Source organism: Chiloscyllium punctatum, chromosome 31, assembly GCF_047496795.1.
Source record: "Chiloscyllium punctatum isolate Juve2018m chromosome 31, sChiPun1.3, whole genome shotgun sequence".
Taxonomy (NCBI): Eukaryota; Metazoa; Chordata; class Chondrichthyes; order Orectolobiformes; family Hemiscylliidae; genus Chiloscyllium; species Chiloscyllium punctatum.
The window spans coordinates 78,799,752-78,824,529 of record NC_092769.1 but is presented as its reverse complement, the minus strand read 5'-3'; the positions used below and the strand labels follow the sequence as shown (position 1 = coordinate 78,824,529).

The 24,778-nt window shown below is 43.8% G+C and overlaps 1 protein-coding gene across 1 annotated transcript in view; it reads right to left on the bottom strand.

The window, feature by feature from the left end:
* Nucleotides 1-24,778, bottom strand: part of LOC140457148 (transcriptional-regulating factor 1-like) — a 57,178-nt gene that overhangs the window by 21,259 nt on the left and 11,141 nt on the right. Inside the window, exons 2-7 of the mRNA XM_072551193.1 lie at nucleotides 23,623-24,715; nucleotides 18,334-18,500; nucleotides 16,072-16,115; nucleotides 13,260-13,398; nucleotides 7,846-8,028; nucleotides 6,612-6,843 (exon numbers count right to left, since the gene is read on the bottom strand). Coding sequence (XP_072407294.1) covers nucleotides 6,612-6,843; nucleotides 7,846-8,028; nucleotides 13,260-13,398; nucleotides 16,072-16,115; nucleotides 18,334-18,500; nucleotides 23,623-24,643 — 1,786 coding nt within the window. The 5' untranslated portion in view covers nucleotides 24,644-24,715. The remainder of the gene's footprint in view (nucleotides 1-6,611; nucleotides 6,844-7,845; nucleotides 8,029-13,259; nucleotides 13,399-16,071; nucleotides 16,116-18,333; nucleotides 18,501-23,622; nucleotides 24,716-24,778) is intronic.

The window sequence follows — 24,778 nt, the reverse complement described above, 5'->3', positions numbered from 1 at the left end:
GACCCGTACCCTGCTGAATAAACCCTGACTCTGTACAGTTACACAGTGAGTGATCCTTACCCTGCTGAATAAACCCTGACTCTGTATGGTTACACAGTGAGTGACCCGTACCCTGCTGAATAAACCCTGACTCTGTACGGTTACAAAGTGAGTGAACCTTACCCTCCTGAATAAACCCTGACTCTGTACGGTTACACAGTGAGTGATCCTTACCCTGCTGAATAAACACTGACTCTGTACGGTTACACAGTGAGTGACCCCTACCCGGCTGAATAAACCCTGAGTCTGTACAATTACACAGTGAGTGATCCTTACCCTGCTGAATAAACACTGACTCTGTACCGTTGCACAGTGAGTGATCCTTACCCTGCTGAATAAACACTGACTCTGTACGGTTACACAGTGAGTGACCCGTACCCTGCTGAATAAACCCTGACTCTGTATGGTTACACAGTGAGTGATCCTTACCCTGCTGAATAAACACTGACTCTGTACGGTTACACAGTGAGTGATCCTTACCCTGCTGAATAAACACTGACTCTGTACGGTTACACAGTGAGTGACCCCTACCCTGCTGAATAAACCCTGACTCTGTACAGTTACACAGTGAGTGATCCTTACCCTGCTGAATAAACACTGACTCTGTACAGTTACACAGCGAGTGACCCTTAATGTGCTGAATAAACCCTGACTCTGTACACTTACACAGTGAGTGATCCTTACCCTGTTGAATAAACACTGACTCTGTACAATTACACAGTGAGTGATACTCACCCTGTTGAATAAACACTGACTCTGTACAGTTACACAGCGAGTGACCCTTAACGTGCTGAATAAACCCTGACTCTGTACGGTTACACAGTGAGTGACCCTTACCCTGCTGAATAAACCCTGACTCTGTACGGTTACACAGTGAGTGATCCTTACCCTGCTGAATAAACACTGACTCTGTACAGTTACACAGCAAGTGATCCTTAACGTGCTGCATAAACCCTGACTCTGTACAGTTACACAGTGAGTGATCCTCACCCTGTTGAATAAACACTGACTCTGTACAGTTACACAGTGAGTGACCCTTAACGTGCTGAATAAACCCTGACTCTGTACGGTTACACAGTGAGTGACCCTTACCCTGCTGAATAAACCCTGACTCTGTACGGTTACACAGTGAGTGATCTTTACCCTGCTGAATAAACACTGACTCTGTACAGTTACACAGCGAGTGATCCTTAACGTGCTGAATAAACCCTGACTCTGTACGGTTACACAGTGAGTGATCCTTACCCTGTTGAATAAACACTGACTCAGTACAGTTACACAGTGAGTGACACTTAACGTGCTGAATAAACACTGACTCTGTACGGTTACACAGTCAGTGACTCTTACCCTGCTGAATAAACACTGACTCTGTACGGTTACACAGTGAGTGATCCTTACCCTGCTGAATAAACCCTGACTCTGTACGGTTACACAGTGAGTGACCCCTACCCGGCTGAATAAACCCTGAGTCTGTACAGTTACACAGTGAGTGACCCTTACCCTGCTGAATAAACACTGACTCTGTACAGTTACACAGTGAGTGACCCTTACCCTGCTGAATAAACCCTGGCTCTGCACGGTTACACAGTGAGTGATCCTTACCATGTTGAATAAACACTGACTCTGTACAGTTACACAGTGAGTGACACTTAACGTGCTGAATAAACACTGACTCTGTACGGTTACACAGTCAGTGACTCTTACCCTGCTGAATAAACACTGACTCTGTAGGGTTACACAGTGAGTGATCCTTACCCTGCTGAATAAACACTGACTCTGTACGGTTACACAGTGAGTGACCCCTACCCGGCTGAATAAACCCTGAGTCTGTACAGTTACACAGTGAGTGATCCTTACCCTGCTGAATAAACACTGACTCTGTACCGTTGCACAGTGAGTGATCCTTACCCTGCTGAATAAACACTGACTCTGTACGGTTACACAGTGAGTGACCCGTACCCTGCTGAATAAAGACTGACTCTGTACGGTTACACAGTGAGTGACCCCTACCCGGCTGAATAAACCCTGACTCTGTACAGTTACACAGTGAGTGATCCTTACCCTGCTGAATAAACCCTGACTCTGTACAGTTACACAGCGAGTGACCCTTAACGTGCTGAATAAACACTGACTCTGTACGGTTACACAGTGAGTGATCCTTACCCTGCTGAATAAACACTGACTCTGTACGGTTACACAGTGAGTGATCCTTACCCTGCTGAATAAACACTGACTCTGTACAGTTACACAGTGAGTGACCCCTACCCGGCTGAATAAACCCTGAGTCTGTACAGTTACACAGTGAGTGATCCTTACCCTGCTGAATAAACACTGACTCTGTACCGTTGCACAGTGAGTGATCCTTACCCTGCTGAATAAACACTGACTCTGTACGGTTACACAGTGAGTGACCCGTACCCTGCTGAACAAACCCTGACTCTGTATGGTTACACAGTGAGTGATCCTTACCCTGCTGAATAAACACTGACTCTGTACGGTTACACAGTGAGTGACCCGTACCCTGCTGAATAAACCCTGACTCTGTACAGTTACACAGTGAGTGATCCTTACCCTGCTGAATAAACACTGACTCTGTACCGTTGCACAGTGAGTGATCCTTACCCTGCTGAATAAACACTGACTCTGTACGGTTACACAGTGAGTGACCCGTACCCTGCTGAACAAACCCTGACTCTGTATGGTTACACAGTGAGTGATCCTTACCCTGCTGAATAAACACTGACTCTGTACAGTTACACAGTGAGTGATCCTTACCCTGCTGAATAAACACTGACTCTGTACAGTTACACAGCGAGTGACCCTTAACGTGCTGAATAAACCCTGACTCTGTACAGTTACACAGTGAGTGATCCTTACCCTGTTGAATAAACACTGACTCTGTACAATTACACAGTGAGTGATACTCACCCTGTTGAATAAACACTGACTCTGTACAGTTACACAGTGAGTGACCCTTAACGTGCTGAATAAACCCTGACTCTGTCCGGTTACACAGTGAGTGACCCTTACCCTGCGGAATAAACCCTGACTCTGTACGGTTACACAGTGAGTGATCCTTACCCTGCTGAATAAACACTGACTCTGTACAGTTACACAGCAAGTGATCCTTAACGTGCTGCATAAACCCTGACTCTGTACAGTTACACAGTGAGTGATCCTCACCCTGTTGAATAAACACTGACTCTGTACAGTTACACAGTGAGTGACCCTTAACGTGCTGAATAAACCCTGACTCTGTACGGTTACACAGTGAGTGACCCTTACCCTGCTGAATAAACCCTGACTCTGTACGGTTACACAGTGAGTGATCTTTACCCTGCTGAATAAACACTGACTCTGTACAGTTACACAGCGAGTGATCCTTAACGTGCTGAATAAACCCTGACTCTGTACGGTTACACAGTGAGTGATCCTTACCCTGTTGAATAAACACTGACTCTGTACAGTTACACAGTGAGTGACACTTAACGTGCTGAATAAACACTGACTCTGTACGGTTACACAGTCAGTGACTCTTACCCTGCTGAATAAACACTGACTCTGTACGGTTACACAGTGAGTGATCCTTACCCTGCTGAATAAACCCTGACTCTGTACGGTTACACAGTGAGTGACCCCTACCCGGCTGAATAAACCCTGAGTCTGTACAGTTACACAGTGAGTGATCCTTACCCTGCTGAATAAACACTGACTCTGTACAGTTACACAGTGAGTGACCCTTACCCTGCTGAATAAACCCTGGCTCTGCACGGTTACACAGTGAGTGATCCTTACCCTGTTGAATAAACACTGACTCTGTACAGTTACACAGTGAGTGACACTTAACGTGCTGAATAAACACTGACTCTGTACGGTTACACAGTCAGTGACTCTTACCCAGCTGAATAAACACTGACTCTGTACGGTTACACAGTGAGTGATCCTTACCCTGCTGAATAAACACTGACTCTGTACGGTTACACAGTGAGTGACCCCTACCCGGCTGAATAAACCCTGAGTCTGTACAGTTACACAGTGAGTGATCCTTACCCTGCTGAATAAACACTGACTCTGTACCGTTGCACAGTGAGTGATCCTTACCCTGCTGAATAAACACTGACTCTGTACGGTTACACAGTGAGTGACCCGTACCCTGCTGAATAAACACTGACTCTGTACGGTTACACAGTGAGTGACCCCTACCCAGCTGAATAAACCCTGACTCTGTACAGTTACACAGTGAGTGATCCTTACCCTGCTGAATAAACCCTGACTCTGTACAGTTACACAGCGAGTGACCCTTAACGTGCTGAATAAACACTGACTCTGTACGGTTACACAGTGAGTGATCCTTACCCTGCTGAATAAACACTGACTCTGTACGGTTACACAGTGAGTGATCCTTACCCTGCTGAATAAACACTGACTCTGTACAGTTACACAGTGAGTGACCCTTAACGTGCTGAATAAACCCTGACTCTGTACAGTTACACAGTGAGTGATCCTTACCCTGTTGAATAAACACTGACTCTGTACAATTACACAGTGAGTGATACTCACCCTGTTGAATAAACACTGACTCTGTACAGTTACACAGTGAGTGACCCTTAACGTGCTGAATAAACCCTGACTCTGTACGGTTACACAGTGAGTGACCCTTACCCTGCTGAATAAACCCTGACTCTGTACGGTTACACAGTGAGTGATCTTTACCCTGCTGAATAAACACTGACTCTGTACAGTTACACAGCAAGTGATCCTTAACGTGCTGCATAAACCCTGACTCTGTACAGTTACACAGTGAGTGATCCTCACCCTGTTGAATAAACACTTACTCTGTCCAGTTACACAGTGAGTGACCCTTAACGTGCTGAATAAACCCTGACTCTGTACGGTTACACAGTGAGTGACCCTTACCCTGCTGAATAAACCCTGACTCTGTACGGTTACACAGTGAGTGATCTTTACCCTGCTGAATAAACACTGACTCTGTACAGTTACACAGCGAGTGATCCTTAACGTGCTGAATAAACCCTGACTCTGTACGGTTACACAGTGAGTGATCCTTACCCTGTTGAATAAACACTGACTCTGTACAGTTACACAGTGAGTGACCCTTAACGTGCTGAATAAACACTGACTCTGTACGGTTACACAGTGAGTGACCCTTACCCTGCTGAATAAACCCTGACTCTGTACGGTTACACAGTGAGTGATCCTTACCCTGTTGAATAAACACTGACTCTGTACAGTTACACAGTGAGTGACCCTTACCCTGCTGAATAAACACTGACTCTGTACGGTTACACAGTGAGTGACCCTTACCCTGCTGAATAAACACTGACTCTACAGTTACACTGTGAGTGGACCTTACCCTGCTGAATAAACCCTGACTCTGTACGGTTACACAGCGAGTGACCCTTACCCTGCTGAATAAACACTGACTCTACAGTTACACTGTGAGTGAACCTTACCCTGCTGAATAAACACTGACTCTGTACGGTTACACAGCGAGTGACCCTTACCCGGCTGAATAAACACTGACTCTGTACAGTTACACAGTGAGTGACCCTTACCTTGCTGAATAAACACTAACTCTGTACAGGTACACAGTGAGTGAACCTTACCCTGCTGAATAAACACTGTCTCTGTACGGTTACACAGTGAGTGATCCTTACCCTGTTGGATAAACCCTGACTCTGTAGAGTCACACAGTGAGTGACTCTTACCCGGCTGAATAAACACTGACTCTGTACAGTTACACAGTGAATGATCCTTACCCTGCTGAATAAACACTGATGCTGTACAGTTACACAGCGAGTGACCCTTACCCTGCTGAATAAATAGAGACACTGTCCAGTTATTGATCCTAATGAACATACAATTTAGGAGCAGAGAAAAGCCATTTGGGCCTTCCAGCCTGCTGTGTGAGTGAATAAGATCACAGCTGCTGTGTTTGTTTTTTGAATTTCACATTCCCATGCCGCCCTGATATTTTGATTCCCCAGTCTAACAAGAATCTATCTGTCTTGATTTAAAAATATTCAATGACCCCATCCTTCACCTCCTTCTGAGGCAGCATTCCAAAGTTGCACAATTCTTTGAGGGAATATTTATCTCTATGTCTGACTTAAGCAATTTTTAAACAGCGCTGCATAGTTCCACCCATCAGAGGAAACATTATTTCCACAGGAATCGAGACAAAACCATTCAGGATCCTGTCCACTTGAGTCAAATCGCAGTTACTCAGTGAAGGATCCCATGCTTTCTGAATAAACAGTGACTTTTCCCCTGTTGGCTCTGTTTTAGCTGAGCCTTAGTGAGACAATGTCAATAGTTTGCACATCTCAAGACCATTGGGCAAATTATTATATAAGTAGTGGCCATTCTGAGACCCATTATAGAAAGTGTGACTTTGTGAGATCGATGGAGACATGTTTAGGCTCATCTGTCATTCCAAAATAACCCATTAGGTATACTCGCAGTTTCGGGACCTTGATGGGTTCCTGGGTGTGAACAATACTTGTGCAACTGGAAGAGCCATTGCTTTGAGGAGCAGGGTGGATACTTACTGAACTGGCTGCAGGTGAACAGCGCTGGTGTGGAATTGGTGCTGGTGTCAGTGGTGCTGAGATTGGAGAACAGGCCTGAGCTCTTGCGGTTAGGGTTAAGCATTGGCAGTGGTGTGTAATGGGGTGGCTCTGGGGAAGACATTTGTTGCTCTCCAGTGATGGTGCTTGTTGAACGGAGATAGCTTCGATACAAGGTGGCAGGATGGTACTTGGGAATGTGAGGTTCAGAATTCTGTAGAATAACACAAAAATATCCAGAGTTACTAATGTTACTAATGTTGTTGCCTTTAAATCTTAATTGATGTCTTGCCTAGAAGTAAGGCATGGGTCTTTGTAACCTCTGTTCACCCATTCACCACTTTGGAACATCCCAAAAGGAGTTGCAGATAAAAAAGTACTTTTTGGGGTGTCAAAACTTAAGGAACCTGGCAGCCAGTTCACACAGAGCACATTCCCAGGGACAGCAATTTGATCGTGAGGAGGTGTCAGATTTTTGTGATGTTGGCTGAGGGGTAAATGGTAACTTTAGAACCCTAGGGAAACAGCTGCATGTATCCTTTGACTCATGTCGAAGTGGCACCAATAGCAGTGCAGGATTCTCGGTTAGTGCTCCAGTTTCTGGAGTCTGGCTTGAAACTTCAATTTGATTCAGGGGCAAGAGTGCTACTTACTGAATCATAACTGAGACCACATGTGAAACATTAACTCACAAATCAGTAGGTGCCAGATTCTGCTCCTCAACTGCAGAGTTAGCCAGGGCAGTACAATTGCCTCCATCCCTATTGCTTTATCCTCTCAAATATAGAATATTAAGGGGTAATCTGATTGAAGCATTTAAGGTGATTAAAGAGATGATAGAGACTAATTTCGTCTGGAGGAGGAAGCCCAGATCATGGCCAGATTTGTACTAAGCTATTCAGAGGTGATGTCAGGAAGAACAACTTCAGGCAAAGGGAGTGGAAATCTGGAACTCTGTCCCTACTAAAAGCTGCTGAGAGTAGAAGTTGGGCTGGCTGTCTGGACAGCATTGGGATAATCAAGACTCGAGGTTTGGCTGAGGCAGGGGTGGCGTTGGGTGATATTATAGAATTGGAAGTAGAGGGACTTCTCAGTAGCTTCTCCAGTGGGCTGTCCCACCATTTTGGCACAGGGTAGCAGAGGCCAGTCCATAGGAGAGGAAACCGGAAATAACAAGCAAAGAAAGTCAGGGTTATAAAAATAAAAGCAGATCCACCTCCTGTGCAGAGACATCAGCTATTCGGGTAAGTGTTGGCATGTCCTGTTCAGGCAGGAAGCAGCCTGGATTCTCTGCCAGAAAGGTATCTTGCCTGCATCTGTCGGTCTTCACTGACATGGAAGTAGCTGTGAAGGGAGGGGAGAGGTGGCTGCCATCCCTTAAGAGTTTCTCTCCATCATTCTACAAAAGAAGCAGAAGTCTTTATCGAGTTACATCATATATGCGGCATGGAAACAGGCTGTTCGACTCAGCCAGATGATGCTGGTGCTTATCCTTCATAGCTCCCCCACGGTCTGTTCATCTCACACCATCCTTCTATTCCTCTCAGTCACCTCTTTATCCAGCTTGTCCCTTAAATTGACCAACATTTTGATAGTTGTTAAGTTGGTTTTAATTTTCCAAAGTTCCCTTGATTTAGTGAATTGGAAAATAGTGAATTTAATTCCTTTACTCAAAAAGGAAGGAGACAGAAAGAGCAATCTACAGGCCAATTAGTTTAATATCTGTTAACTGTAGCCTCATCCACCACTGGAAGTTCATTCCACACACGAATCACTCTCTGTGTAAAAACGTCACACCTCGTGTCCTTTTTAAATCTTTCTCCTCTCATCGTTAAAAAATAACTTGTCTTTACCACTCATGATTTTGTAAACCTCTATAAGGTCACCCTTCAACCTCCTACACTCCAATGAAAAAAGTCCCAGCCTATCCAGCCTCTCCCTATAACTCAACCCTTCCATTCCCAGTAACACCCTGGTAAATCTTTTCTGGATCCTCTCCAGCTTAATAACATCTTTCCTGTAACAAGACGACCAGAACTGGATACAGTATTCCAGAAGAAACCTCAATGTTCAATATGATGTCCCAACACCTTTACTCAAAGGTCTGAGCAATGAAGGCAAGTGTGCTAAATTGCTTCTTAACCACACCATTTACATGTGACTCAAACTTCAAAGAATTTGTGTACCTGAACTCCTAGGTCCTAAACTAAGGAGTCACGAAGGAAGAGATGCATTATTCGAAATATTGTAACAGGTTTACCTATTGGTATAAAAACAGAAAGGACTGGAAAAACACAGCATGTGTAAGCAGACCTTAGGGAGAGAAACGGAGCTAACATATCATTTCAATGTATTCTAAAGAAGAACCATACCTTTAATAGATTGTATTCTGTGTTTAAATTCACTTTTGAAATGGAGCAAACCAACTATTCTCCATCAACATGGTAGATGGAAATTCTGACACAGTGTTTTCTGTTATTGTCTACCATAAGTCTACATTGACAAGCAAATAAATATTGGGATTCCTATAGTTCCAGTTGTTTCAAGGTCAGATTTATTGGCAACTCCTTGAATAGGGCCCTAGCCATCTGGTCCCTTTGCAAGCTTGATGCTGAGGTAGGATGTAGCAAAGCTATTCTGTGCAATAGTGGTTACCCTGATCAAATCATGGCTCCCTGTATTTCACACAAATTCATAAAATAGTCTAAACCTGTCACTTTTGACCTTGGAAGGTATCTGGTCTACCTCTGATTACTCTGAAAGGGAAGATGACAATATTTACTGTGAACCATCTCAGGCTGCAACTTTGTAGTAAACCCATGAATGGTTTCCGCTAACAGCACATTGCTATCAAGCCAAAAAGATGTTCTGCCTTCTACTTCAGTGAGTCATGTGGTATATGAGCTTTAGTGAGAGTGTAACAACATATGTCGTTTATCCCAACAACTATTGGACTTTGAGGAGAAAGTGAGGACTGCAGATGCTGGAGATCAGAGCTGAAAATGTGTTGCTGGAAAAGCGCAGCAGGTCAGGCAGCATCCAAGGAACAGAAGAATCGACGTTTCGGGCATCAGCCCTTCTTCAGGAATGGGCTGATGCCCGAAACATCGATTCTCCTGTTCCTTGGATGCTGCCTGACCTGCTGCGCTTTTCCAGCAACACATTTTCAACTATTGGACTTTATCAAACAACATGTTCCATTGAACGTCTGCAGTGAAGAATGTACTAATTGTGTTTAACCAAGCTATGTTGGCAAAACTCAGAAAATATGTACAAAAATAGGTGTGATTCTGCTATTAAATGACATTTGCTAAATAACCCTGGCTGTGCTAGTAATTAAGCTGAAAACAAATTTAAGACTTCCAGTCAGGCTTGAAGTATGATTCACATTTGCACATTATCTATTCATTCATGGGATGAGGGCGTCACTGGCTAGATCAGCATCCATTGCCCAACACCAGTTGTAGTTTGGTTCTTCATCAGCAACAGAGTGAAAGGGTACCTAGATACAATGTTATTGTATGAATGAGTGCACTCGAGGGGCCGAATGGCCTACTGCTACTCCTAAGTTGTGTATTCATATTTCCGAGAGCAGTTTTGAGTTTCAGCCACATTGTTGTGGGTCTGAAGTCACACATAAGCCAAACCAGATAAGGATGGCGATTACCTTCCCTAAAAGACATCAGTGAACCAAATGGATTTTTGTTAACAGCGACTAATAGCAGATTTATTAACAGAATTCAAACTCAAGCTGCCGTGTTGGGATTTAAACACAGTTCCCAGAGCATTAGCCTGACTCTTTGGGTTACTAATCCAGTGATATCGAAACTGCATCACCTGTCTTATAAATAAATTTGTGGAGAATAAAAATAGAGAATGTCTGAAATACCTGCACAAAAGCCGGTAACTGTCACCAGGTCACCCTTAATTTACTTGTGCACAGCACATTGGCTGTGGCCAGCCAGCTCAGAGTCAGTCCCCTGAACTAAGAAGAAATCTCCTGGTTATATTTTTTTTTCTTGACTGAGGAGATTCTAATCTCCTGGTTATATTTTTCTTTTTTTCCCAGGAATACCAGTTAACAGAACTGGCTTTGTAAACCAGCCGGTTTAGGAATCAGGTCCTCCTTAAAAAAAGCAGAAACCAACAGCAGCAGTAACACACTGACTGTGGCCCAGCCAGCACAGAGTCAGTCCCCTAGACTGAGGGGATTCTAAATCTCCTGGTTATATTGGTCAGCCAGGGCTTTCCTGATTGTCCCAGGTTAACAGCCCCAATCAAGGATCCCATCGTCAATAAGAACCCGTGGGTTCCAAACATTACGGTGTCCCAAACGTTTGTAGATCACTGGTTAGGCCTCAACTGGAGGATTGTGAACTATTCTGGGCATAACACTTCAAGTAAAATGAAGTGAAACAGTTCAGAGGAGATTGAAAGGATGTCATTAGGGATGGTAAAGGTATTTGATGGTCATGGAGGAGGTTTACCAGGAAGTTAGCAAGGATGAGGGGCTTCAGTGAAGTTGGAAAGTTGGGACTTGGAATGGAGAACATTTAGAGGTGACTGAAATATTGTTTTTGAAGGTGACAAGAGTTTCTGATAGAACAGGTTGAGAAGAACTATTCCTTCTGGCCAGTGGCTCACCAACCCAGAGATCAGAGATTTCAGATCATGGACAAAAGGTCTAGAGATTATTAGAACTGTTTTTACTCAGTGAGAGGTGGAACTATGCAACGCTGTACCTCAGTGAATCCATAAATAATTGTAAAACGGATTTGAACAGGTGACAGTGAGGAATAATGCAGGATTATCCACAAAGGGACGGAATGTGGAACAAATCAGCAGTGTCCTTTCAAAGGACATAGACACAGTGGGCTAGAAGAGTTTGAGTATTGAGCTGCCTTTACAGAATGAGACAGTACGGAAGGAGGATATTTAGCCCATTGAATCTGTGCAGGCCTTTTGAAAGAGTCATCCAATTAGATGCCATTCCTGCCCTTTGATCCTATTGCCCTGCTAAAGTCCTGCCCTCTCGAGGATCAATCCAGTATTCAATGGCAAGTTACTGGCTCCATGAAGAGCACACCAATATTAAATGCCAGGGTTTAGTTGCCAGTTTGAGCGAGTTTTTGTTTAAGGTGTTGCTATTAGACATTAATCAGAATAAAATTTGCAGCAGGTTCTGGGGGAATCACCGTGGAAGACCTGCAGGGATGATATAATCGTTCGTGAAAGTTTACACTACAATGTCAGGGAGATTCAACACAAGCAATATACTGGTGAGTCAGCTGCCTATATGATACTCTGTTTCTGTGGTCTTTGGGTAGAGCTCAAAACTATTTATTGAGAGGTGACGCACCCCATGGTACAATAACAATAAGAAGCAGCATAAAAACTCAGCAAAGCTGAGAGGGATTTCATAACTTGGGGTTAGAAAGAAGACTGCTGTTTTGGGCCTTGTGAATAATAGTCCCTTTATTCATTCATAGAGTGTGGATGTCACTGGCTGGGCCAGCGTTTGTTACCCATTTTGTTGCCCTTGAAAAGGTGGTAGTGAGCTGCCTGCAATTCACTGAACTGCATCACTAAGCTCCAAACTGATGGGAATACAGTACATTCAGCTAGCTCACAATAACAGCAGAGGCAGGACTCACTGAGTAGCTTTTTCAAAGAGCCTTTATAGACGCAGTGGGCTGGATGACCTCATTCTGTGCTGCAAGAGTCTGTGACGCTCTGTACATTGAATAGGAGAAAGGTGTCATGCAAGGAGACTCGGGCAGGGGTGTAAAATCAAATTAATGTTTGGTCTCTGCTAGTGCTTGCTCTAAGCTTGGTTTTCGAACTTGAGGTGGATACAAGTTTGAGAGTGTGGTACATCGGTCAGGCAGCATCCAAGGAGCAGGAGAATTGACGTTTTGGGAATAAACCCTTCATCAGGAAGCCCTTTCCTGATGGAGAGCTTATCCCCAAAACATTGATTCTCCTGCTGTGTCTTTCCAGCACCGCACTCTCAGTCCTGATCTCCAGCATCTGCAGTCCTCAGTTTCTCCCAGGTGGGTACAAGATGCAGATCAGAGCTAGGTTTGTTCAGGCCAGGGTATCTGGTGGTGAATAATAAATACCAGCTTTGCTGGGAACACACATTTCCACACTGAAAGTAATTTTTAAGTGTGAATTATTAAGATTATCTCACATTCTTTTCCCATTTTGCAATTCCTCAGCTCCTGCTGGATGTGGATTAGAGGTATGAGATATTTTATCCTTGTGATTTAATTTGACCAGCATTGTAAGGTTGTTCAGTCTATCATGCACGTGCTAACATTTTAATTGAAAATGCCTATCATAGCCCAGTTTCCTTGTCCTGTCTCCTTTTCTTCCTCAGCTCGGACTTATTCATGCCTGACAGCAAGTTGTTGTTTTCTCAAAAACTTTCATAAAAAGCCTCTTGGTAAACTGCTTCCTACCATTCCAGTGAAAAGTTATTCCCATTTCTAGCACAAACACTTCTCCTCTTCACCCTGCCCTCTCTGTAACTGTACTCATGTGAGCTGCTGATTTTAATGAAACAGTAAGCAACAGAGTGAGAGATAGCGAGCTGTTGTGCTGCTGCATGTTGTGGTGTTTACTGACCTGGCTGACACTGTGAGATGTCCTCATACATCCATTACTGCCTGTGTGAATGTGTAGGGCTGAAAGGCTGTGGAATTGTTCCTTGCAGTAACCACAGGTGAAAGAATATGGGGAATCTGCCTTCTCTTCCATCCCTTTCCTGTGTGACAAAGAAAGAATAAAAATAATGCATTTCGTATCACATCTTTCACCAGCATGGCACATCTCAAAATCTACTACAGCCAAACAAACACTTCTAAAGAGTACCGACTGTTGGAAATTTGTAATTAGCAGCTGATTTCACACAGCAGACTCCCACATATAGCACTGTCATATTGAATGTCTAATCTGTTTAACCCTCTCGGCTGAGGGGATTTAAAAGAAGAACAAAGAACAGTCCAGCACAGGAACAGGCCCTTCAGCCCACCAAGACTGCACAGACATGTGATGCCTTTCTAAACTAAAAACCTTTTTCAGTATGAGTCCATATCCCTCTATTCTCTGTCTATCTGTCATGTTGCTGTTGTACATGCCTCCACCACCTCCTCTGGCAGCATGTTTTAGGTAGTTACCACTCTATATGTCTGAAAAACCTGCCTCTCACATCTCCTTTCAAGCTATCACCTTCTACCTTAAATCTATGTCCTCCAGTAATCTACATTTCTACCCTGGGTAAAAGAATATCCATTCTATCCACGCTTGTCATAATCTTGTAAATTTCTATCAGGTTACCCCTCATCCTTTGGCATTCAAGTGAAAACAACCAAAGTTTGTCCAATCTCTCCTCATAGCTAACATCCTCCGAAACAGGCAACATTCTGGTAAACCATTTCTGTACCCTCTCCAAAGGATGCATTTCCTTCTGGTAATGTGGCCACCAGAACTGTACACAGTATTCCAAATAAGGCCTCACTAAAGTTCTATACAGCTGTAACATGACTTACCAATTTTTATACTCTATGCCCTGACTGACAAAGGCAAGCATGCCATATGCCTTTTTGACCACCTTATCTACTTGTGTTGCCACTTTAAGGAAGTTCCAGGACACCATGCAAAATTCCCCTGCTTTTCTTCCAACAGTAGTTCTTAGGTCTTTCACATTCCCCAAGAGAGCAGTTGGTTCCTTGTGACAATGTCTTGTGTGAAAGATAGCACCTCCAACAGTGCAGCACTCTTTCAATACTGACCATCTGACAGTGTGTCACTCCCCCAGTACTGACCCTCAGTGCTGATCCTCCAACAGTGCGTCACTTCCTCAGTACTGACTTTGCAAAGGTGCAATGTTTCCTCAGCACTGACCCATCAAAATATGGCGCTTCCTCAGTACTGACTCTCCAACAATGTGTCACTACCAAAATACTGACGCTCTGAAAATGCGGCACTCCCTCTGCACTAACCCTCTGAAGGTGCTGTGCTGACATTGGTAGTGGGCAAGTTGTTGGAGGGAATCCTGAGGGATAGGGTTTACACGTATTTGGAAAGGCAAGGACTGATTAGGGATAGTCAACATGACTTTGTGAGTGGGAAATCATGTCTCATGAACTTGACTGAGTTTTTTGAAGAAGTAACAAAGAGGATTGATGAGGGCAGAGCAGTAGATGTGATCTATATGGACTTAAGTAAGGTGTTCGACAAGGTTCCCCATGGGATACTGGTTAGCAAGGTTAAATATAAATGCGAGGTGCTGCATTTTGGAAAAGCAAATCTTGTCAGGACTTGTACACTTAATGGTAAGGTCCTGGGGAGTGTTGCTGAACAAACAGACCTTGGAGTGCAGGTTCATAGCTCCTTGAAAGTGGAGTTGCAGGTAGACAGGATAGTGAAGAAGGCGTTTGGTATGCTTTCCTTTATTGGTCAGAGTATTGAGTACAGGAACTGGGAGGTCATGTTGCGGCTGTACAGGACATTGGTTAGGCCACTGTTGGATTATTGGTCTCCTTCCTATCGGAAAGATGTTGTGAAACATGAAAGGGTTCAGAATAGATTTACAAGGATGTTGCCAGGGATGGAGGATCTGAGCTATAGGGAGATGCTGAACAGGCTGGGGCTGTTTTCACTGGAGCATCAGAGGCTGAGGGGTGACCTTATAGAGGTTTACAAAATTATGAGGGGCATGGATAGGGTAAATAGGCAAAGTCTTTTCCCTGGGGTCGGGGAGTCCAGAACTAGAGGGCATAGGTTTAGGGTGAGAGGGGAAAGATATAAAAGAGACCTAAGGGGCAACTTTTTTACACAGAGGGTGTACGTGTGTGGAATGAGCTGCCAGAGGAAGTTGTATCTGGATGGATATATGAATACGAAGGGTTTAGAGAGATATGGGCCACGTGCTGTCAAATGGGACTAAATTAGGTTTGGATATCTAGTCAGCATGCACAAGTTGGACTGAAGGGTCTGTTTCCGTGCCGTATACCTCTATGACTGTATGACTCTACAACTTGGGAACAGAGATCTCAGTAATTCATCTTAATTGATCTGAGGATGTGACTACTCAGAGGATATTTTGCAACAGAGAGTACCTTAACAATGTACTTAAGGGGAACAGGGCATTTAAGCATAAAACTATCTCAGTGAAACGTTACAGCTGACTCCACAAGCAATACAGCAATCTCTATCGGCGGCACTCCTCTCAGTACAGAGTGGAAAAGTAATAATGTTCTGTTCTGCTTTCAGCTTAAGTTTAGTCTAAAATTAGTTGCCATGACACTCGTGACAACTCACACCAACATCTACCTTGGGTATGAATCCATTAAGATCAGGCAAAGCCTGTCACTGGTACTGACTGTCACTGTATTGTGGGTTGGAGGAAGAAGTTCCCTCCAGTGCCATACATTACCTTTGGTCTGACATTCTCGCACAGGCCTGAGGAATTTGGTGAGCCTGCAAGAACAAAAATGATTCATCATCATTATCTCTCCATAGTGCTCGTAAAAGGGCATTTGAATGAACTCATTATGTATTCACTCCTACACTCATTCAGTTTCCAAACCACAGTGTGGGCCAGTGATCTGACTGAGCCCAACAGATCATGTAGGTTCTGCATTCTGTCACTGGTGTGTGCTGCCTGAGGTGATATCTGCCCATTTGGTGCTGAGACTCTGGCCCTCTATGTTTTGTTACATCCAGGCTCAGCTGGCTGGGTGGCCCAGTGGTTAGCACTGCTGCCTCACAGCGCCAGAGACCTGGGTTCAATTCCCGCTTCAGGCAACTGTCTGTCTGGAGTTTGCACATTCTCCCCATGTCTGTGTGGGTTTCCTCCAGGTGTTCTGGTTTCCTCCCACAGTCCATGGTGAATTGGCCATGCTAAATTGCCCATAGTGTTAGGTGAAGGGGTAAATGTAGGGGAATGGTTCTGGGTGGGTTGCTCTTCGGAGGGTCGGTGTGGACTTGTTGGGCCGAAGGGCCTGTTGCTGTACTGTAAGTAATCTAATCTAATCTAATCAAAAACCATCACCATCTCCATCTTTCACAAACTTGGAGCATGATTCTGGGCAGTGGTAATCTCTGAGATGTTGAGGATTGTTTCAGTGAAGGCAAACCCATTGAATATCGTAGACACCCAACAGAGGAGAAGCAGACCATTTGGCCCATCAATTCCATACTGAGCCTCTGAAGAACATCCCATCCATACCTGCTCCCTACCCCGTAACCTCACTTTTACCATGGCTGACCCATCTATCCTGCATATCCCTGGACACTCTGGGTAATTTAGCATTGCCAATCTGCTTAACTTGCATATCTTTGGACTGTGGGAGGAAACTGGAGCACCTGGAGGAAACCCACACAAACACAGGGAGAATGTGCAAACTCCACACAGACAGTCGCCTGAGAGTGGAATTGAACCCAGTTCCCTGGTGAGGCAGCAGTGAGCCACCATGCCACCCTGTCTTAAGGGGCAATGTTTAGATTCTCTCTTGGACGCTCATTGCCTAACATTTGTGTGACATGAATGTTACTTCGCCCACTACAGCTTTGTCACTCACTTTATCTGTAATCCTTTGGTGTAATCTCCTTACAACTCACTTCCCTACTGATCTTTCTGTGATCAGCAAATTTACCATTTACTACTGGACCTTCCATCCACATCATTGAAATAAATGATAAAATATTAAGGTTCAATCATTGATCCCTGAGGCAAACCACTTTATACATATTGCAACCAGAAAATGATTATAGAGTTGCCAACACTGTTTCCTATTAGCTAGCTAATCTATCCATACAAAATGTTAGTTCCTACGCCATGAGAGTTTACTTTCTGTAATAACCTTTTGATTTGGAGACTATCAAATGCTTTCTGGGAATCTAAGTACTATACATTGACTGGCTCTCCTTTACCCACACTGCATACCAGTTCCTCAAAGAGCCCCAACAAATTAATTAAATACTCTTTCACTAAACCATGTTAACTCTGCTGATTACCATGTGTTATTCTAGTGCCTTGCTGTAACATCTTAAATAGTAGCTTATAACATCTCTATTTTATATGTTAACTCGCCTTTAGTTTCCTGTTTTCTGTCTTGATCCCTTTTTGAATAAAGTAGTTACGTTTCATTTCATTGCAGTCTTGCACGTCTTCTTGTTTCACTGCACCATTGGTTTCAGCTGTTTGGAGACTAATCTCTGAATTTCTTCTCTAAACGTCTCTGCATCTCTCTCTTTCTTGAAGTTACTGCTTCCACTTACCTTTTTGACCAATCTTGTGGTAATGTCTGTCATAGTGCGATATCTAATTTTGACTGATGACATTCCTATGGGAAGTTCTCTTACATTAAAGGCACATAGAATTGCAAGTTTTATTTTAAGGGTTTTACATTTAACCTGGTGATATTGAGCCAAGTAAGGAAATTTATAAAGAGGTGTCACCTGGTTTGCAAGTTCAGATAGGTCAAAGTTGGGATGGTACCCAATCCCCACTCACTCCCTTCTCACTCGCATGTGATCACCTTCGTCATGATTTCCAGGGGAAAAAGAGAAGACAAAACAATGAAACTATTGAACCTAATATCTGTGACTGACTTCCTCCAGCAAGACGAGATATCAGCGTGTGGATCAGATTGAGTGCTTCAAACAGGAATGCTGTATCTCCACGTGCCCCTACCTGCTGCCAGAAGATGCCTGGTGATCCCACTTCTTTAGCAACTGGCATGTTCAGTGAACTCTGAAACTCTGCACATGCGGAGTGCTCGCCGTTCTCCAGCTCCTGCCTTGAACAGCCCATTGTGTACTGCATGGAGGGAGAGTTGTTGAGCTGCTGAGGACTCTGCACTGAAACACAAGGAGGAGAATCAGTAATCAGTTGGTGGATTGAACACATTCAGGTCTGTGAAAAAATAGGCCTTTCAGCCGAACAGCATTGTGTTGGTGATTACACTGCACACAAACACTACACCATTCTATTTCATTTCACCCCATCAGCATACTCTTCAATCCCTTTGTCCTCTTAAATTTATCTGTTGGATATGGAAGTGACCATTTTATATATATTTATGCCCTCGGTTCAGTTATTTCTGCAAATGGAAACATTTCTATGCCTAATGTTTCATATCTTAAAACCTCCTCTAGGTTAGGACATTAATAGTATTGTCAGTTCAGTTGATCAGATTGGTTTACCTCTCTTTATTAAACTTTGCGTTTCCATTGGACCTTACTACTTCACACAGCTGATTGAATGTTCTTCATTATGTTGGATATCCAGAAGATCTCCCAAAACACAGTGTGCAATGAGGAACTGGGGTAACATTGCTTGTGAGAGGAGTGTTGACCAGAGAGAATTCCCCTGTTTGACAAAACCTCACATTTAAAAGTCTTCAATAAGCAGATGAAGAGGAGGAAAACTCTTCTGCACTAGTACTTTGAGGCACTTTACCTGAAGGTACAGGTGAAATCAACTGACCTAAGTTATAGCCTGTGATTATTCAAGACACATATGGGTTTAAGGGAGATCTAAATAAATGCAAGGGAGAAAGGAACAAAAGGGTATGTGATGGGGGAGAAGGGAAAATGAAGGGGGGTGGGAGTAAATTTGTGTAGAGCAAATAAACAGCACAGAGCAGTTGATCTGAATGGCCTGTTACTGCAGTAGCCATTGGATATCTACAAAATTTAACAGGACTCTACAATACCCTATCATTGGTATTCCACGAAGATTTCCATCTTCCCTTGCCTTTACTAAAAATTCGAAGACTGACATTGATTTTTGTTAGGCTGAAGGAATCAGATATTTATCAAAAAAAGAGTAAATGGAGTTGAGTAACAGGATTAGGCAGGATCTGATTGAACACAGAATAGGCTGGGTGGACTGAGAATCCACCTCTTGCTATGATTTGAAAGATTTTGAAGGGTTGTATTTTAATGCTCTGTCACACATACCACCTCCTCACTAGTTGACAACCTGTCAAATCACAGAACCAGAAGAAAGTGAGGACTGCAGATGCTGGAGATCAGAGCTTAAAAATGTGTTGCTGGAAAAGCGCAGCAGGTCAGGCAGCATCAAAGGAGCAGGAGAATTGACATTTCAGGCATAAGCCCTTCTTCAGGAATCCTGAAGAAGGGCTTATGCCTGAAATGTTGATTCTCCTGCTCCTTTAATGCTGCCTGGCCTGCTGCGCTTTTCCAGCAACACATTTTTAAGCTCAAATCACAGAACCGTTATAACACAGAAGGGAGTAATTCAGTCCATTGTGACTGCACCAGCTTTACAAATGAACATCATTACCCACTGCCAATCTCCTCCCTCTTCCCCATACACTTGCACCCAATTTCCAGCCAAAGAATTATCCAGTGCCCTTCTTAAATGCTGCAGTTGAACCATTGCCACATTTCTAGGCAGTGCATTCCAGACCACAACTTTGTGCTGCGTGAAGGTTTGCACATCACTTTAAATGTTTCTCTCCAGCTACCATACCCAGCATGAAAACCTCGATCAAATCTCCTCTTGGGCTTTTTCTCTCCAAGAAGAACAGTCCCAGCTGCTTCAATCTATCCTCAAAATTAAAGTCTTTCATTGCTATAACCCTTTTTGTAAATTGTTTCAGCACTCTCTCCAATGCATTTATACCTTTCCTATAATGTGATGCTCATAACTGTACACAATACTCTAGATGAGGTCTAACAGGCATCTTATACAAATTCAAAATCACCTCCTTGTGGCTTTTATACTCTGTGCCCATACTAATAAAGCTGAGAATACTGTATGCTTTATTAACTGCTCTCCACCTGTTCTGCCATCTTCAACGATCTGTAAACATATTCACCCAGATCCCTCTGGCCTGCATCCCCTTCAGAATTGCGCTCCCTATTTTATCATCCAATGTTCTTCCTAGCAAAGTGCATGAACCTTATTGGTCACCTATCTGCCCACTCCAGCAACTTGTCATTGTTCTTCTGGAGTTCCATCCCATCTCCTCACAGTTTACAATTCTTCCAAGTGTCATTCATCTGCAAACAATGTCAAATCCTGAGAAATTTCACTCGAAATCTTCCACCAAGAATTATACATTGATCATTACTCTCTGTTTCCTATCATTCAGCCAATTATGTATCAGTAAAAGCCGAAAGAACTGTGGATGTTGGAAATCAAAGACTAAAACTGGAATTGGTGGCAAGGCTCAGCAGGTCTGACTTTTCAGTTTCAATCAGTTCTGAAATGTTAATCTGAAACGTTAACCCTGATTCCTCTTCCCAGATGCTGCCAGACTTGCTGGGCCTTTCTAGCAATTATGTATCCATATGGCTTCTATCCCTAACTTCCCTGACAAGTCTGTTGTGTGGCAGTATATCAAGTACCGTTTCGAAATCCATGTACACCACATCAACAGTGTTCCATACATTGAGGCTTTCTGGTACCTTTTACAAATACTCCAACAAGTTAGTTAATTCTGATTTCCCCTTTAGAAATCCTTGCTGACTGTTACTATTCACATTTTTCAATTTACTTGCTAATCCTATCCTCAATATTAATTTCTAGAAGTCGCCCCAGCATTAAAGTTAAACAGGCTGATCTGTAATTACTGGGATTATCCTTACAACATTTCTTAAACAAGCTGTAATATTTCCAATTCTCCAGTCTTCTGGCACCTCCCTGAGTTCCAGAGAGATTGAAAGATTATGGCAATCATTTTTTGGATGCTGCCTGACCCTGTTGTGATCTCCAGCATTTTTTGTTTTCATTATAGATTTCAGCATCTGCAGTAATTTGCTCCTTCACTTTTTTCAAAATCCTTGGAGACATCCTGAATACTGGAGGACCCTGACAAATGCCACATTCTTCACTCTAACATTCCTGATACATTCAGGGCTAACGTAAACGGATGTTTAACCAGGAGGGGCATCTAACACTATTGCAGAGGAAAAGGCAGGAAATCAGAGTTGAGAATTATCAGTTGTGATAACATTGAATGAGAGAGTGAACTTGATCGACCAAATGGCCTACTTTTGCTCTTACATCTTATCACTCATCCTTCACAATAACATTCACACATTCTTCATTATAAAACTCTGATGTATCCCACATCCTTCACAATAACACTGATAACATATTCCACGTGCTTCACCATAATACACTGATATATCTCACACTGTTCACTGTAATACTGAAATTTCCCGCATCCTCCACTGTAATTCTCTGATATATCCCACATCCTTCACTGTAACACAGATATATCCTACATCCTTCACTGTAACACTGATATATCCTACATCCTTGACTGTAACACTGATATATCCACACCATTCACTGTCATACTGATGTATCCCGCATCCTTCACTATAATACTGATATATCCTACATATTCACTCTAACTCTCTGATATATCCCACATCCTTCATTGTAACTCTCTGATATATCCCACACGGTTCACTGTAACAATGATATATCCCACATCATTCATTGAAATGCTGATATATCCCACACCCGTCACTGCAATACTGATCTATCCCACACCATCAACTGTAATACTGATATATTTCACACCGTTCACTGTCATACTGATGTATCCCACACCATTCACTGTCATACTGATGTATCCCACACCATTCACTGTCATACTGATGTATCCCACACTGTTCACTGTCATACTGATGTATCCCACACCATTCACTGTCATACTGATGTATCCCACACCATTCACTGTCATACTGATGTATCCCACACTGTTCACTGTTAAGAATCACACAACACCAGGTTAATATCCAAAAAGTCACAACCATCTGATGAAGGAGCAGCGCTCCAAAAGGTAGTGCTTCCCAATAAACCTGTTGAACTATAACCTGGTGTTGTGTGATTTTTAACTTTGTACACCCCAGTAACTCTGATATATCCCATAACATTCAATGTAACACTGATATATCCCAAATCTTTCGCTATTAACCCTCTGATATATCCTACATCCTTCACTAACATTTTGCAAAATCCCACATCCTTCACTATTACATTCTACATTCTTTATTGTTAACCCTGTGATGCATCCCACTTCTTTCACTGTAACACTCCGATATAACCTTCTTCACTCATTGTAACTCTCGGATAGATATCTTCACTGTAACACTCTTATAGAGTCATTGAGATGTGTACCATGGAAACAGACCCTTTGGTCCAACTTGTCCATACTGACCAGGTTCTCCAAAGTAAACTAAGTCCTATTTTCCTGTGCTTGGCCTATATCCAAACCTTTCCTCTTCGTGTACCTGTCCAATTGTCTTTTAATTGCTGTAATTATACCCGCACCTACCACTTCCTTTGGATCATTCCATACGCAAACCACCCTCTGTGTGAAAAGGTTGCCTCTGGGTCCCTTTGAAATCTTTCTCCTCTCACCTTAAACCCCTCTAATTTTGGACTCCCTAACTGTAGGGAAAAGACCTTTGCAATTCCCCTTATCTATATCCCTCATAATTTTATAAACCACTAAAGATCACTCCTTAATCTCCTACACTCCAGTGCAAAAAGTCCCAGCTTCTCCAACTTCTTTGTATAACTCAAACCCTCTATTCCTAGCAACTTACTTGTAGATGACTCACTGTAACAATCAGCACACATAGAATCATATAATCCCTATAGTGTGGAAGCAGGCCTATCGGCCCATTGAGTACACCGACTCTCCGAAAAGCATCCCACCCAGACCCACATCCCATCCTATCCCTGTAACCCTGCATTTCCCATGACTAAATCACCTAGTCTGCACATCCCTGGACACCATAGGAGATTTGAGCACGGACAATCCACCCTAACCTGCACGCCTGTGGACTGTGGAAGAAAACTGCAGACACAGGGATAATGTGCAAACTCCACACAAACAGTCCCCCAGAGTGGAATTGAACTTGGGTTCCTTGTGCTCTAAGGCAGCAGTACATTATGAAGCCAAATACATTCCAGGAGAAACAGAAGTACCTGGTGAGCTGTGGCTGGGCTGCTGGTAGATCTGGTGTGTCAGGGTCTCTCTCTGCTGCGCTTGTACCCTGTAGTGTTGTCTTTCACCATACAGGAATTGAGGAGGTGCATTGAATGAGTGGTGGAATTGCTCGTACTTTCCTGGCTGACACTGGTGTGGGTGGACGGGCCCCTGGACAGGCTCCCTGCTAATCTGCATGTGCTGCAACAACTGATGATGACTTGGCTGCTGTACCTGGTGGTAGGGGCCCATTTGGTGCTGGCTGTCACTCTGCTGTTTGGTGTCACCTGAGGGTTTGTGGAGCTGATGTTGCTGCATTTGGATGGCGGGCTGCTGCACGATATCGTGCGCCATCTGCTGGCTGACAGTGGGAGGCTGCTGCTGCTGCAGCCCTGCCATGCGCCGCAGCTGAGGGTAGCTATAATGCAGCGACTGCGGAAGTAAGACTTTGGGCTGCTGGTTTGTGGGCATGCATGGCATGTGCTGAGACACTCTGGGCTGAGGGTAGCGTTCTGCTGGTGCTTTCTGCAAGAGCATTTGCCGCAGTGTGATGTTCTGTGTGTAGCTGCCTGTCACGCTGGAGCTGTGACCCAGAGAGTGTCGGTTCGCGAAAGCTTTGTTGAATGAGTCCAACTTCCCATCCGCTCGTTTAGGCAGCTGCTCCTCGCACTGTTCGAGGAGGCCATAAGGATGCCCACTTGCTGCCCTCACCAGTCTAGGATCACTGGGCTCTTGCTTCACAGTTACTTGGGTGCTGATGTCTGAGTGGTCCCAGCCAGCATTCCCAGTCAGCTCCAACCCTTTGTGTCCACCCATCTCCAGCCTGCCAGCCTCCATGGGGTCAGGATCGAAGCAGGATGAGACAGGAGAGTTTGACTCTGGGACACTCTCCAGTCCAAGTGTGTGTGAGAGGCTGCTGTCCATCCCAGGCAAAGGGCCACACTGCCCTTGGTGACGTTGAAAATAAAGCAGTCCCGCTCCCTCGCTGGTCTCTGGCTGGTTCAGCTGTTGCTCGCCCATGACTTGAACCCACTCTGGCTAATTTGTATATGCCAAGGAAGTCTGCAGGTCATCAGTCACCAGAGCTGGGAGCTGAAACAAAGCAGAGGCATTAGCCATGAATCAATTAGGCTTAACATTCACTGGGTGGGCGGC